General features: G+C 45.6%; 1 protein-coding gene across 1 annotated transcript; it reads right to left on the bottom strand.

The window, feature by feature from the left end:
* Positions 1–4,201: 4,201 nt before the first annotated feature.
* On the bottom strand, positions 4,202–12,818 carry sik1 (salt-inducible kinase 1). The gene is made up of 11 exons (XM_041843839.2): positions 12,512–12,818; positions 11,678–11,885; positions 11,363–11,479; positions 9,065–9,128; positions 8,557–8,718; positions 8,326–8,450; positions 8,064–8,187; positions 7,612–7,838; positions 5,979–6,702; positions 5,641–5,836; positions 4,202–5,525 (listed from the first exon to the last, which is right to left on the bottom strand). The coding sequence occupies exons 2-11, from the start codon at positions 11,828–11,830 to the stop codon at positions 4,949–4,951; spliced, it is 2,469 nt and encodes an 822-aa protein (XP_041699773.2). The 5' UTR covers positions 11,831–11,885; positions 12,512–12,818; the 3' UTR covers positions 4,202–4,948.
* Between the last annotated feature and the right edge of the window lie 1,658 nt (positions 12,819–14,476).

Below are 14,476 nucleotides of genomic sequence, written 5' to 3'. Positions count from 1 at the left end.
AAGAAAATTATCTTGGGAGATAATACGGTCGGCATTTGATTGTGAGGTATTCTAGGTTGGGTGAACAAAAGGACTTGAGTTCCTGTGTGTTACTACAATTACACCATGAGTCGTTAATCATGAAACACACACCTCCGCCCTTCTGCTTCCGGAGATATATTTATTCCTGTCTACGCGATGAACTGAGAACCCATCAGGCTAGACCGATTTCGACCGAATATCCCCAGAGAGCCATGTTTCCGTGAAACAAAGTATGTTACAGGCCTTGATGTCTGTGTGTGTGTGTGTGCGTGCGCACGCAAGTAAAACAAAACATTTTGACTCACCCTACTTGTAGACTAGTTGAACGCCAATGCCATCCTCCTCTCTTCCAAGTTGGCGAAACGGTCTATGGCTCTGTCATACGGTACACTTTTAGTTTTTGTTGTCATAGGCTACCTAGCTAAAATGCTTGCTAGCCAACACAGCGTCCCAGAGGCAAAGGCACGCAGGCCAACATATCTAGACTGAGACACACATACTAGTATACACATGTATATGCACACACGCACACATATCACAATAAATCAGTCTGCCTTGTTATGACACTGTGACAGAGAGCTCATTAAAGGTTGTGTCCACATCAGGCTGCAGGATGGTGATGGACGGTTGGTAGGGTGACCTGATCGCTAATACACAGCATTCCTATCACACACACCAGGCCCACGCACACACGTACACACACACACACACACATGCACGCACACCACACACACACACACAAACACACATGGGAAAACCAAATATGGGTTTAGGGGGGCTCAGTGAAAAACAGGGCATTGACATCCAGGGAATTGTCGTGATCTGACCATTTCTGAAAATTCATCTGACGAAAGACCCTGATAGGAGTGTTTTGCTGTTGCTCTTCCCATCATGCTGCATGTTGTGGCTAGATGAGCCTCTTATGAAGCAATGTTTATCAGCCCAGGTGTTTGGAACTATGTCTGTGTCACAGCTTGTTAGCAGTTGATTAGAGTGTGTTTAAATGTGTGTTAGCACTTGGTCTGAGTGGTTTTAGCACCAGATAGGCCACTTAGGATGTGTGAATCATGATTGGTTTCACTGTCGTGTCCCCTCCCACACATGGGTCCCTGTCATCCATCAGACATCTGTCACTGTCCGCTGCCTTATGGGTAATAAACACACAGCAGGGTCACCAAGGGTCATCACATCATCACCCAGCGTCATCATCACATCATCACCCAGCGTCATCATCACATCATCACAGAGGGCTAGAACATCATCACAGAGGGCTAGAACATCATCACAGAGGGCTAGAATATCATCACAGAGGGCTAGAACATCATCAAAGAGGGCTAGAACATCATCACAGAGGGCTATAACATCATCACAGAGGGCTAGAATATCATCACAGAGGGCTAGAACATCATCATAGAGGGCTAGAACATCATCAGAGAGGGCTAGAACGTCATCACAGCGGGCTAGAACATCATCAATGTGCGTCATCAGCTGTTGATGAGGACGATGTGTGTCTTGTCTGGCTTGCTAAATGTGGCGTTCAGAACTTTGAAGTAACTTTCTTGGGAATATTTTCAGCTACATCTCTCCATGTCATCCATTTTGAATTAACATCAACTATAGTGGCTGTTAGTCAGCCTACTTTTGATTAATACATATTAGCATGTATTATCATATGACTAAGACATTTACACAAAATTACGACCAACAACTGGAATTAATGTTTAGGAAGTGAATTTTATTCAAATAAATAGCCACATAAATAAACAATCTTTCTTTCTATATAACATTCTTACTAACACACACACACACAGTCAAGTAGCAAATCAGGAAAATCATAAAACATATTTCTTCATATCCAATATTTTACCAAAAAGGACATCTTACAGATCTGTGTCAAAAAGGTTCCTAGTGTTTCAATAGTTCAGTCAAACTACATTTGTGAAGAGTTTTCTGAACTAACAGGAGAAACAAAACCTATTTCAGAAATGAGAAATATTCACTGTAAAGTGCAACGCTTATTTTTTTTCTTCAATACAGCAAGTTAAATCAAAGTATGAAAACGGACTCTTATGAGTGTCTGGCCCATGGCGGACCCACCTGTTTTCTCTGTGTGCTGATTGGAGAAAAGTAGGGTTACTCTGATCGTAGGGGGTTTGTTCTGAAGAAGGCACAAGTGTTGGTGGTGAGTGCAATCAGCCAAAATGAAATGTCATTTAGAAATATTAACACTGCTTATTTCAGAGAGAAATCTATCAAACAACATTTTAGCTTCAGGCTTCAAACACTTTTCCTCTTCAACATGTTGTTCAAAATGAGACCACTTCACAGATATGGTCAAACTAACCAAAATAACAAAGATGCATTGCTATCATGGTGGAAACTGCTGAAGTTAATGGTGGTGTTTCAAACCTAACACATAAACCCAAACACGCTGTGCACACCTCTAGCTAGATACTGTACCTCTACCACATACAGACAATTCATTGAAAAAACTCACATTCCAGCAAAGAATGTTGTCTTGCTGCAAGTTGTTTTTCTTTTTCTTAGAAAATACATAAACAAATACAGCCATGGTCCTGCGTTTTCGCATCTAGGAGCCACACAGAGTATGCCATGAAAGCACTAGCTAGCATTTTGAGTCAACGCGTTCACAGAGGAAAGTCAGTAGTTTCTTTCTCTTTGGCTTATCTCTAGTTCTGCCATTATGCAATAGCAGGGAACCGTGTTATCAATAGGGAAAGCACTATGAAATGGTTTGGTTCCTTTCTTCTAAACATATTCAGTTCTATGTTCAACAAAAAACAGAAGCTTTCTAGTACCTGCTCTACTCAGCTAGCTCCCTATGAAGGTATAAAAACCTTGTACATTCATTAAAAAAAAAAATATACAAAAAACTATCGAATAAACACCAGCAGGCAGTTACTGTACTATCTTATGTCAGCTCTCAATCTCTCTGCATTTCAATGTGAAATATTGCACTATAGTCCCAAAGTCTTTGTTCTGGCTATGTGAAAGCACTACATCATGTAACCTACACATAGCCCATATGAGGTGAAAAGTATAGTGGGTAAAGCTTTGTTATGAAAATGTATGCACTCACTACTGTAAGTGGCTCTGGATAAGAGCGTCTACTAAATGACTAAAATGTAAATGCAAATGTTTTCCCCTGATAGGGAATGACATCATGCTCATAGGTCTTCAGGGTCTTACGTTTTGACAATCTTTACAAATTGAGACATATAAAATGACAAATACAGAGGGAATATGATTAGAAAGTAACCGTACATGAGTATAAATTATTAATTGAAAATCATCCTTTTTGTAAGATGCACACACATACACACTGCTTGCTAATAGCAGTACCTATTGTGCTTTAGTCACACAGCAAGTCTATTTTTTCTTCTGTGGTGAAAGCAGCATGAGCTCAGCTAGAATCTCGCACAAACAAATCACAGTTTGTGAAATCACAATAACATTGTCTTCAAAGAATGTTTGGAAGCTTAGAATAGTTATGATACTGCATGTTTGTAGGATTGCTACAAAATAGGTGAGGTCAGGACAGGTGAATCAAAGCTGGGACCGAGAGACTGAAAGGCCGTCAGACTGTTAAATAGCTGGCCTCCACCAGTACCCTGCCCTGAACTTAGTCACTGTTACTAGCCAGCTACCACTCGCTTACTCATCCCTGCACCTTAGAGGCTGCTGCCCTATGTACACAGACATGGAACACTGGTCACTTTAATAAGATTTACATACTGTTTTACCCATTTCATATGTATATACTGTATTCTAGTCAAGTCCATCCTATTCAACTATTGCTGTACGTATACTATTCTATTCACATACTTTCCACAATGTCTATACATCCCATCACACATATGCACACACACACACACACACACACACACACACACACACACACTATATATATATATATAGTTATACTCCGGACTCTGACATTGTTCGTCCAAATATTACAATATTTCTTAATTCCATTCTTTTACTTTTAGATGTGTGTATTGTTGTGTGTGGTTAGATATTACTGCACTGCTGGAGCTAGGACCACAAGCATTTCACTACACCCGCAATAACATCTGCTAAACATGTGTATGTGACCAATAACATTTGATTTGAAGTAATATCTTCTCCAAAAGGCAAACAAAGTAAAAATAAAGAAAGAACTTTGGTATTTTCTAATAAAGTGAAAAACAATTAAATGTAATAAAGGTCTATATACAGTGAGCAAAACCGGAAAAGTAACACAAAACGAAATCAGGAAGACTGGATCCTCCTGTTTTCAAACTTGATGAAAAAACTCAAACTAAAACTCACAACTGTTGAAATAGGTCTTAAATGATCTAGTACGGTACATTGATACCAGTCCTCATTGGGTTTTCAAGACTAATCCTTCACACACCCCTCCATAGCAGGAGAGGGGTGAGTTGTGGTCCCCATCAGGGAGAAAGGAAAGGAACAGAGGTCCTCTGTTGTGTTGAGGGGGTCCCAGACCTTTATTGCTTCTCTGGGGGGAGGGGGTCTGACGAGACATCAGAGCCACCACTCCAGAGTTTGGTTATTGCTTAATTCTCAGCTTATGTGATCACACACAGATACTCACACCTAGATGTGTGTTTGCATGTTGTTCAAGAGAGTGTAGATTTGTGACTTGCATCAGTAAAAAAAAAATCTGTCTACTCTTTGCTCAGTGAGTTTCTTTTCTCCCCAATTGTTCTATTTTCACACTTAGGAGGATCTGTTCTGTCATCCTATCACCTTCTGCTCATCATCTGATGTTCTGTGAGAAACTCCACGTCTCATAGTTCTGTTCCCACTGTCAAAAAGCGCTCACCCTTCCTGTCCATCAGTGATGACATCACCATTACATCCAATAGGAAGTTGTTTTCTGCTTCTCCTTTCTTTCCCTCCATTACTTCACCATCACACAGCTGCTCAGCTGCTGCTGCCCACCCCGGCCCAGCTCCTGCATCTCAGACTCTCTCCCGGAGGCTGAATCCAAGCTCCACATCCCCTGCCAGGGCATGAGGGGGAAGGGGCCCTGGGTGAAAGCCTGGGTCTGGTCCTGGGGTTGGTAGTGGGGGTTGGTCTGGGGGTGGAGGTTGGTCTCGGGGTAGAGGCTGGACTGCTGGCTTATGTGCAGTCGAGCCTCGAGGAGGTAAGCAGCAGAACACACAGGGGAGAGGGAGGAAGAGGAGGAGCAGGAGGAAGAGGAGGAGCAGGAGGAAGAGGAGCCGTAGGAGGGGGAAGATGACTCCAGAGGATGCTGCCAGAAGGCATGCTGGAGAGCCAGGGGGCTCTGGTGGGAGGGCAGTGGGGGTTGGGGTTCCCCCTGGAGGAGGGAGGGGGCGGGGGTGTCAAACAGGGTGGAGGGGGCGAAGACTGAGGTGGGGGGGGGGGGCTGCTGCTGGGACAGGAAAAGCAGGGGATTCTGGGTAGGTGCTGGCCAAGGGGACTGAGGCTGGGGCTGGTGCTGGATCTGGAGCATCCTGTAAACAGAGACAGAGAGGTGGGGTTAGAACACTTACTGTGACTATGTGGCTGTGATTGTATTTATGTACAGGTGCGTGTGTAAGGTTGTGTGTGTGTGTGTCTCCCTCTTACCTTTGCTGGTGTAGAACTTCCTCCAGCATGCTGCGGTGCTCACTGATGGTGGGGCCTATTGATCCCCGGCTGCCACGGCTACTGCGGTCGGAGGTCGGAGGGCAGACCTGCCTCGCCAGACCTTTGATCTTATTCAGACCCAGAAGGCCCTTAGTGCGCGTGTTCTTCCTCAGCTGTTGGCGGAAGGCTTTCAGACCTGGGGAGGCGCACAAAGAGAGAGACAGGTAGATGATTGGTTAGATGATGATATGACTGATACATTTCTCTGTAGTAATGATGATGATGAGGATGATGGGATTGATGCATACCTAATGCCTATAAACTGTCATCACCCATACCTTGTGTGAGGGAGGTGTCAGAGGCTCTGCGGCCCTCTTGGAAGCTGGCAGCCTGGGCCTGGGGGAGGAGGTGATAGGAGAGGGCCGGTGGGCTACCGGCGGGGACCAGAGCCCCGGGGTCAGTCCCAAAGACCAGCACAGCTGATAGGCCACCCACAGTGGGGCGCAGAGCAGGGTTGGGGGTGGATGAGGACTTCAGACAGCTGTCAGATGACGCACCGTCGGAGGGGCTGACCACGATGCAGGGGGGGTTGCACTGGTGGAAGCTAGCAGAGACCTCGGCCAGGGTGTGTCGCCGGGAGGTGGTGGTGGGCAGGACAAGGGTTGAGCAGGTGTGTGTGACCGCCTCCTCCTCCAGGTCGCGGGGCCGCACCTCCTCACTGATGCTGGTCTCCACCAGGCTGTTGGGGGAGATGGAGCGGTTACACAGCAGTCGGTTCAGACTGGCTTCCACCGGGAACACCACACGTTGAAACAATGCACCTTGGTCATATTCCATCTCTGAGTGCATGGGAGGGGTGCTCTTGCATTGAATGGGGTAGGCTGAAGGTCTGAAGCTGTCCTCCATGATGACCTCTGGGGTACCAGAGTCAGAGGTGCTCCTGGGTCTCTGGCTCCAGGGCCCACACTGACGGCTAAGCTGCTGGGCCCGGTGCTCCCTGACCCTCTCCAACAGCAAGTAGTAGATGGCTGAGAAGTGGTTGTAGCTGCTGCTCTGCAGAGACTGGGGCAGAAGACAAGGACATGTTAGTCAGCCATTTTGGTCTAAAGAGTGTCAGTCTTTAGTGTTTAGTCTTCCTCTCCCTATTTCTCTCTCACTCTCTCTATTTATATTTCTCTCTCAGATAAGAGACACACACACACACGCGCTCTGTGCCCCATCAGACTGCGCTCTCTCAGACTAATCTCCTGAGAGACTGCTGTTGGAGCTCATCTACTCACCGTCTCAGTGTGTCAGCCTTTAAAAGCAGATGCCAGTTATCCCCCTAATTCTCCCTACAAAACTAGTATTAAGTCTCCCAGGCGTACAGAGCCCCAGGGTGTGTTTGACTGTGGCGCCTGCCTGAGAGGCAACATAACATACTGCCAGACATGACTAACTGCCTCAAAGCCCCAACACTTTCAACCCAGTACCCGACCCCACTAGCTCAGTCTTTACAGTGTACTCCAAATACTGTATTCCTGTGGTACTATATGATCTGTGTAACCTACTATATAACCCGTAACCTATAACCTGTAACCTGTAACCTAGAACCTGTCACCTAGAACCTGTAACCTAGAACCTATAACCCATAACCTGTAACCTATAACCTGTAACCTAGAACCTAGAACCCGTAACCTATAACCTGTAACCTAGAACCCGTAACCTATAACCTGTAACCTATAACCTGTAACCTATAACCTGTAACCTATAACATGTAACCTATAACCTATAACCCATAACCTATAACCTGTAACCTATAACATGTAACCTATAACCTGTAACCTATAACCTATAACACATAACCTATAACCTGTAACCTATATAACGGCCCAGCTCCACTCACTCCTACCCTCCTCTAATCCTCCTTCCATGACGATAACACCAATAAACCAATCAACCAATTAACACATCAACCAATGAGCCACTCACCTCAATGGTCCTCTGACGGTCGATGCCCAGGGTTTGCATGATGCCCAGGACGGGCTCGCTGTAGTCCCCCAGGTTAGAGTTGTAGTCTGTGAGGGGCAGGGCCATGCTGAGGGTCTGGCGAGGAGCTGTGGGGTCAGCCAGCATCCAGCGGTGCTGCTTGATCTGGGCCACACTGATCCTCTTAGCTGGGTCCACCACCAGCATCCTACGGATCAGGTTCTCACAGTCTGCGGGGAATAGAGAGGGAGGAAGAGAGAGGGAGGGAGGGAGGGAGGGAGGGAGGGAGGGAGGGATAAGGGAGGAGGGAGGGAGGGAGGGAGGGAGAAGGGAGGTGGGAGGGAGGGAGAAGGGAAAGCAAGGTCAGTCTGATGATATAGCATGTGCTTTTATATAATATAAACCAACCATTGTATCAATCAATCTATCAATCCAATTGCCATAGTGATGGGTACCTTGAGACATGAAGAAGGGGATTCTGAAGCGCCCCTCTGTGACTCTCTGTCTGAGGGCGGGGAGGCTGGGCCCGTCGAACGGAAGGGAACCACACACGAGAACATACAGAACCACACCCAGACTCTGTAGAGGAGAGAGACACCAGGAGGAGAACATCAACAAATGGTCTCTCCCTTTACTTCAGTATTGATTGGGTTGACATGAAGATGGTAGAACTTCGGTTCAAAACACATTGTGTGCAGTTTCCCTGTTAGCCCTTACCCAGATATCCAACTGTGGCCCTTCATACTCCTTTCCCTCGAACACCTCGGGTGCTGCGTAAGGGGGGCTGCCACACCACGTAGACAAGGGCTCGCCTGCGTTGTAGAAATTACCGAATCCAAAGTCTGAATGGGAAGGAGAAAGAGATTGGTTAGTTAGTGAAACTCGTGGTTGTTTGACTCCTGTATTCCCATGGCTGCTGGCTCCAGGGTTGTGTCTTGACAGACTCACCGGCCAGTTTGATGTTCATGTTGGCGTCCAGCAGAAGATTCTCAGTTTTGAGGTCTCTGTGAACGATGTGGTGTCTGTGGCAGTAGTCCACCGCCGTCAGGATCTGCCAGAACTTCTTCCGCGCCTCGTCCTCGCTCATGCGCCCGTTTGAGGTCAAGTAGTCTGGAGGACAAGAGGAAGAGAAGGAGAGAGGGGGCGTTTTAGACTAAGAGGCCCAAACCATCTATACATCCTGGGTGAGGGAGGAACTTCATATCTATTTTACCCCTTTTATTACCTAAAAAGATAATACCCAATCAGTGGAGGCTGCTGAGGGGAGGACAGTTCATACTAATGGCTGGAATGGAGTCAATGGAGTGGTATCAACCACATGGAAACCACGTCTTTGATGTGTTTGATACCATTCCATTGACTCCATTCCAGCCATTATTATGAGCCGTCCTCCCCTCAGCAGCCTCCACTGTGCCCAACCCAGTTACAACAAAGCAACATTTTATTTGTTCCTCACCGAACATCTCTCCATTTTTGGCGTATTCTGTCACAATGTACAGCATATCTTTAGTCTCCATTACCTAAGAGAAACACAAAGAGAGACATAGGAGAGAAGTTAGCAAAAAGTAGGCTATACACACACAAACATACAGTGATGACGTAAGGAGAGAGGACTTTCCACTCTGTGAGTGTTTTAGCAGAGCCAGGACTGGGCACTGAGGAAGTTTTCTGGCAACCTTAATTTTCCCCGGACCACACTTCCCCCTTCCTGTTCCATAACTCCTGTCACTCACTCACACACACACACACACACACACACACACACACACACACACACACACACACACACACACACACACGGCATGTTGACTTTCCATGATATGAACTGTTGCATAACATAGCTGACAGGCACTTCCTGCCTGCTCTTTATTTATAGGATACGAACACAGCGTCCACATAGGCACAAACACACACAACAGTTCAAACCCGTGTTCCCACTAAACTGTGTTGTCTGTCACCAGTTGTCAACGGAAACAATATCTCTCTCCTTCTGGGAAAGGAATTTCACACACACACACAGGTCTCAGCTTGTGTATCAAGAACTCATCAACACCGCAAATACAAAGAGAAAAAATAAAAAAGGCCACATCCCCTTCCTGGAACTCCTGGCAGTGATTGCATAGCCTCATTTCATTTCCAACCCAGTTTCTCTTTCACTTTTCTAACTGCGTGAGAGACAGTGAGGTGCTGGGCAGCAGTAATGGTTAGGGAGACACAGCGGCTCCACATAGTCTCTAGTCTTCATCTGAGAGAGATGAGCACCACTCTGTGTCCCTCTCACCCTAGAGGTGCTGCTGATGTCATACAGGCTTCCAGGGAAGTGGTCTGGCACATTAAGGGTCCCTCATACTGGCCCCTGAAGAGTGATATGTGGGGGAGTGTGTGTTTGAGAGAAAGAAAGAAAGAAAGAAAGAAAGAAAGAAAGAAAGAAAGAAAGAAAGAAAGAAAGAAAGAAAGAAAGAAAGAAAGAAAGAAAGAAAGAAAGAAAGAAAGAAAGAAAGAAAGAAAGAAAGAAAGAAAGAAAGAAAGAACAGATTGTGGTGATCTCCAGAAGTGCAGGGGAAAAAAGTTTAATTTTGTTCACAAAAGACCAGACAAAAAAACGAAACAGCAGCATATCTAAAGCTTGAGGTTCAACGCTTTGGTGTTATTCTGGAGTTATGGTGGATCAGCTTTAATATTGCAAATAGATTGTGGCTTCTATCAGTGTAATTGTCTGCATCATTTCCAATTCCCCACTGTTCTGTTAGTGGAACAGGAGGATGAGAGGGAGAGGATGTGACCTCCGGATCACAAGGTCGCCTTTACCGTACTACACCTCCCCCTCAGCGGGCGGATGAGGGGGTGTCACGGAGAAAAGGGTTTCCCTCAGGGCAGAGAAACTTGCTCCAACCTTCATCAAACAGCACCTGACCTGCTCAACCCTCACTATTGCCCCGAGAGAGAGAGAGAGAGAGAGAGAGAGAGAGAGAGAGAGAGAGAGAGAGAGAGAGAGAGAGAGAGAGAGAGAGAGAGAGAGAGAGAGAGAGAGCGAGAGAGAGAGAGAGAAAGAAATTAGGAGAGACTGCTCTCGCAGACATACTGTAGGCCTACAGAGTTAAAGACACAGAAACTGAAACAGGGGGACAACCCAGCTCAGAGCCATTAGTCATCCAGTGACTCCTCTAACTGAGAAGTCTCCCTGGCTTTGCAGAGCACAGCAGCACTGTCAGTTCTGGCCATCACTATGAGCCCTGATTGGAAGTGCTGATTAGCTTTCTGAGTTGTTGAGTCACAGAGCCCTGTGTCTCTTTAGGAGGACTATCCCTCAGTATTAATCTGCTCACAGTGGTGGATCGTCTTCTGGAGGACATATGACACATCAGGCTTTCCTGGCCATCTCAAGGCGTTGGGGGCTGTGTGTGTGTGTGTGTGTGTGTGTGTGTGTGTGTGTGGGAGAGATGGGGGACATTCTAATAAGATCTTGTTTCCAAGGATTTCGTGTATAAACCCAGATGTACCATAATGAACACTGAAACCTTCCTTTCTCTCCATTTCATCCATACATTTAATATCTTCCTTGCCGCCACACCTCCATCCCTACTCCCTCTACCTATCCTGTTTACTGTGCCTGTGTTATTTGTCCCCAACACCCACTCAGCTCGTGTCTCTCTCTGTGGACACGTAGCCAAACACACAGCCCAGTCACTCAACAGTATCCATGATGGATAAGGTGTCAGTCAACACACCTAAAATAACACACACACACACACACCTGGTAGAGTTTGATGATATGGGGGTGGTTAAGTAGCTTCATGATCTGGACCTCTCTGTAGATCTTCTCCAGGTTGGATGGGTTCAGTCTCGTCTTATCAATTATCTTTATGGCCACCTGGCAGTGGACAACCAACCAACACAGCAAACTGTAAACACACTAAATCAAGGTCTACTATATCCAGGACAAATGCAATGGGAAAGGCTGATATGATTCTATCAAATGTTTTTGTTATTTTCAGATGTGTCCGTGTGATTTATAAATGTATCAAATATGATATGAAACCATTGGTAATGAAAGATTAGGGATGCTGACCTGTGTTTTGGTGACTTTGTGCCTTGCCAGTTTGACCACAGCGAAGTTTCCTTTCCCCAGCGTGCGGATGATCTCATAGAAGCCGACCTGTAGAGGCCTTCCCTGGGTATGGTTGGGCTGGCCCCCCGGGCCGCTCTCCGTCATTATCACCATAATGCCCAATTGATTATTATATTCCAAAGGATAGGATAAAAATTGCGTGTAGTACCTGCGTTACAAAAGTCAAAATTGTAAATATCAAATGCGCATAAGCCTATGCTTAATCGCATTATTTTATTTTGTATTAGTGTGTTATCAATTGTTAGGCCTAATACATTACATTATCAATGTATTATTATCATTATTGATAATAACATTATAATTATAATCATTAGGCTACACATTTAGCTAGGCGTAGGCCTGCCTATTCGTGCTCTTCCACAATTATTATAAAAAAAACGCAAAGATTCTGAATTAACATTTCCATTGCATCATGATGCACAAAATAATTCAAGATAAAGCACATACTTTCATGTCTGTCAAATCTTCACAAATTTGCTCTAAATTTGATTACTGCACTAACCATATATTAATTATATTAAATAAGAAGCGCTGGCTTCATACTAAACATGCCCAAATATGAAAACGTCTATGCTTAATAGACATATAGACATTTAACACAACACAAAATACAGAATTGTTAAGTGTTAAGGTAATGGCAATGGCAGCTCGGCGCATATATGCTGCCCGAAAAAAAAATGAAAAAATACATTATTATAAATGTCCATTATAGATCCACCTTGAACTGCAAGTCAGATTTTTCCAAAGAATCATAAGAGCATTGCCGTGTCTTACCTTATTGGATGTAGTAGGTGCACCACCTCCTCTCACAGTTCAATCGGTTGTTACAGACAGCTATACAAGTCATTCTATGAGGATATTAGTTGCTGTAAATACGAGAAAAGTCTAATGAAAAACAACAACTTTTTTATTGTCCTTTTTTTTAACGAAATATGCACATAAATGTACACTAAAGTGTACACTACAGTGTGCCAGCCGTATCAGTTAGAACTATTTACAGGGTGATGTGGCCGGTCACAAACGCGGCTACCGCACTGTTCGATCTGCCTGTGCGCTCCTGTGGAATGCGGACAGCCACAGTCTTCATGGGAGACTCCTCCTCTCTCGCTGCTATAGGCTAACAAATTGATACCCACCTCATTAACGTCACACCCGCGTCAGAGCTTCGAGCGAAGAGCAGGGCTGGGCGCAAGCGCAAGGCAGAGGTTGCCAGGCAACCGTGAGGCTCGGCGCGCGGTGACGCGAGTGCTGATGGAGAGGTTGCTTGGCGATGGGGACGATGACGTCAGTCCCGGAGATGTGTCACCACGTGATGTTTCCTCCCAAACTGTTGTTGTATAGCAGGGCTAGAGCTGGGGCTCGCTCATCGCCGCTGGAAAGCATTTAGCGGGTGTGCGCTCCCTCGACTTTCAGTTGACTTTCATCTCCTTACTTTGGGGGAAAAAGTGAAACTGGAAATGGTTCTTAGTAGTTATGAACCCTTTTAACTGGTCAAACATGGCATGTTTTCAAACTTTTTGCAAAACTGTGTAGTCAACATGCACTTGTTTTTTTTAAATGTATGCAAGATTGCAGCTTTAGAGCTGATTTGCTGATGCATGCATGCTTTTCCTGATGGTCACTCACTGCAGGTGACCCTGAAGATCTCCAGCACCTACACTCTGACCTCTGTACTACTCATATGGGAGAGAGTAAGGTTTAATAGAGGAGGAGTAAAGAGAAAATAAGAAAGGAGAGAGAGAGGGAGGGAAGGAGAGAGAAGGTAATAGAGGAGGAGAGGGGGAGGGAAGGAGAGAGAGAATAAGAGAGAAGTAGCCTAGAGAGAGCTGGTAGAGGGGGAGGGAAGGAGAGAGAATAAGAGAGAAGTAGCCTAGAGAGAGCTGGTAGAGGGGGAGGGAAGGAGAGAGAATAAGAGAGAAGTAGCCTAGAGAGAGCTGGTAGAGGGGGAGGGAAGGAGAGAGAATAAGAGAGAAGTAGCCTAGAGAGAGCTGGTAGAGGGGGAGGGAAGGAGAGAGAATAAGAGAGAAGTAGCCTAGAGAGAGCTGGTAGAGGGGGAGGGAAGGAGAGAGAATAAGAGAGAAGTAGCCTAGAGGGAGCTGGTAGAGGGGGAGGGAAGGAGAGAAAGGAGGCGAGAGAGCAGAGCAGAGAGATTGGGGAGGGTGAGAGGGGGGACTGAGCAGAAAGGTACTCTGCATTTGGTGTGCTGCGCTCAAACACACGCACTCACACTTTTTCAATCCAGTCAGCCAGATGAGAGAAAGGCATATGTGCAGTACACGAGGCTGCCTTCTAAACAGGTCAACAGCCCGGTGCTTTCATTCCGTAACTGTTTTTGACAGAGTTTACAGTCGTGGCTGTTGTCTCACAGCTCAAATTGGGAACGTTCATCGTTCCCTCTGTCAAAAAGAGAGCCAGAGGCAACTGTAACTGTGACACCTCCAATTTATTGAACATTCCAGGAAGTTTACACCCCAACTCCAAAGCCAACCTGGGGGACATTAGTTATGTTGATGTCAACATATCTGTCATTTCTCCTTTCACTGTGTGTCAGTAACTACAGAGTGATGCTACTGGGCCTCCCAACAGATGTCATTCCTCTACTCTTAACGTCCACACAACTCTTGATTTATGCTATTGGACAATCTACATATACATTTACATTACATTTTAGTCATTTAGCAGACGCTCTTATCCAGAGCGACTTACAGTTAGATATGTTGTCTCTTTTACCTCTGTGCC

The sequence above is a fragment of the Coregonus clupeaformis genome, chromosome 23, assembly GCF_020615455.1.
Source record: "Coregonus clupeaformis isolate EN_2021a chromosome 23, ASM2061545v1, whole genome shotgun sequence".
NCBI lineage: Eukaryota > Metazoa > Chordata > Actinopteri > Salmoniformes > Salmonidae > Coregonus > Coregonus clupeaformis.
Note: the sequence above shows the minus strand (reverse complement) of the source record. Positions and strands in the feature narration are given on the sequence as shown.

Bases quoted from the DNA above. Each gene is read 5' to 3' on its own strand.
- sik1 (XM_041843839.2), bottom strand. From the start codon at position 11,830: ATGGTGATAATGACGGAGAGCGGCCCGGGGGGCCAGCCCAACCATACC. The intron at 9,129-11,362 runs GTGTGTGTGTGT...TGTTTCTCTTAG, and splicing joins ATATCATCAAACTCTACCAG to GTAATGGAGACTAAAGATAT. The intron at 6,703-7,611 runs GTGAGTGGCTCA...CTTCTGCCCCAG, and splicing joins ACCGTCAGAGGACCATTGAG to TCTCTGCAGAGCAGCAGCTA.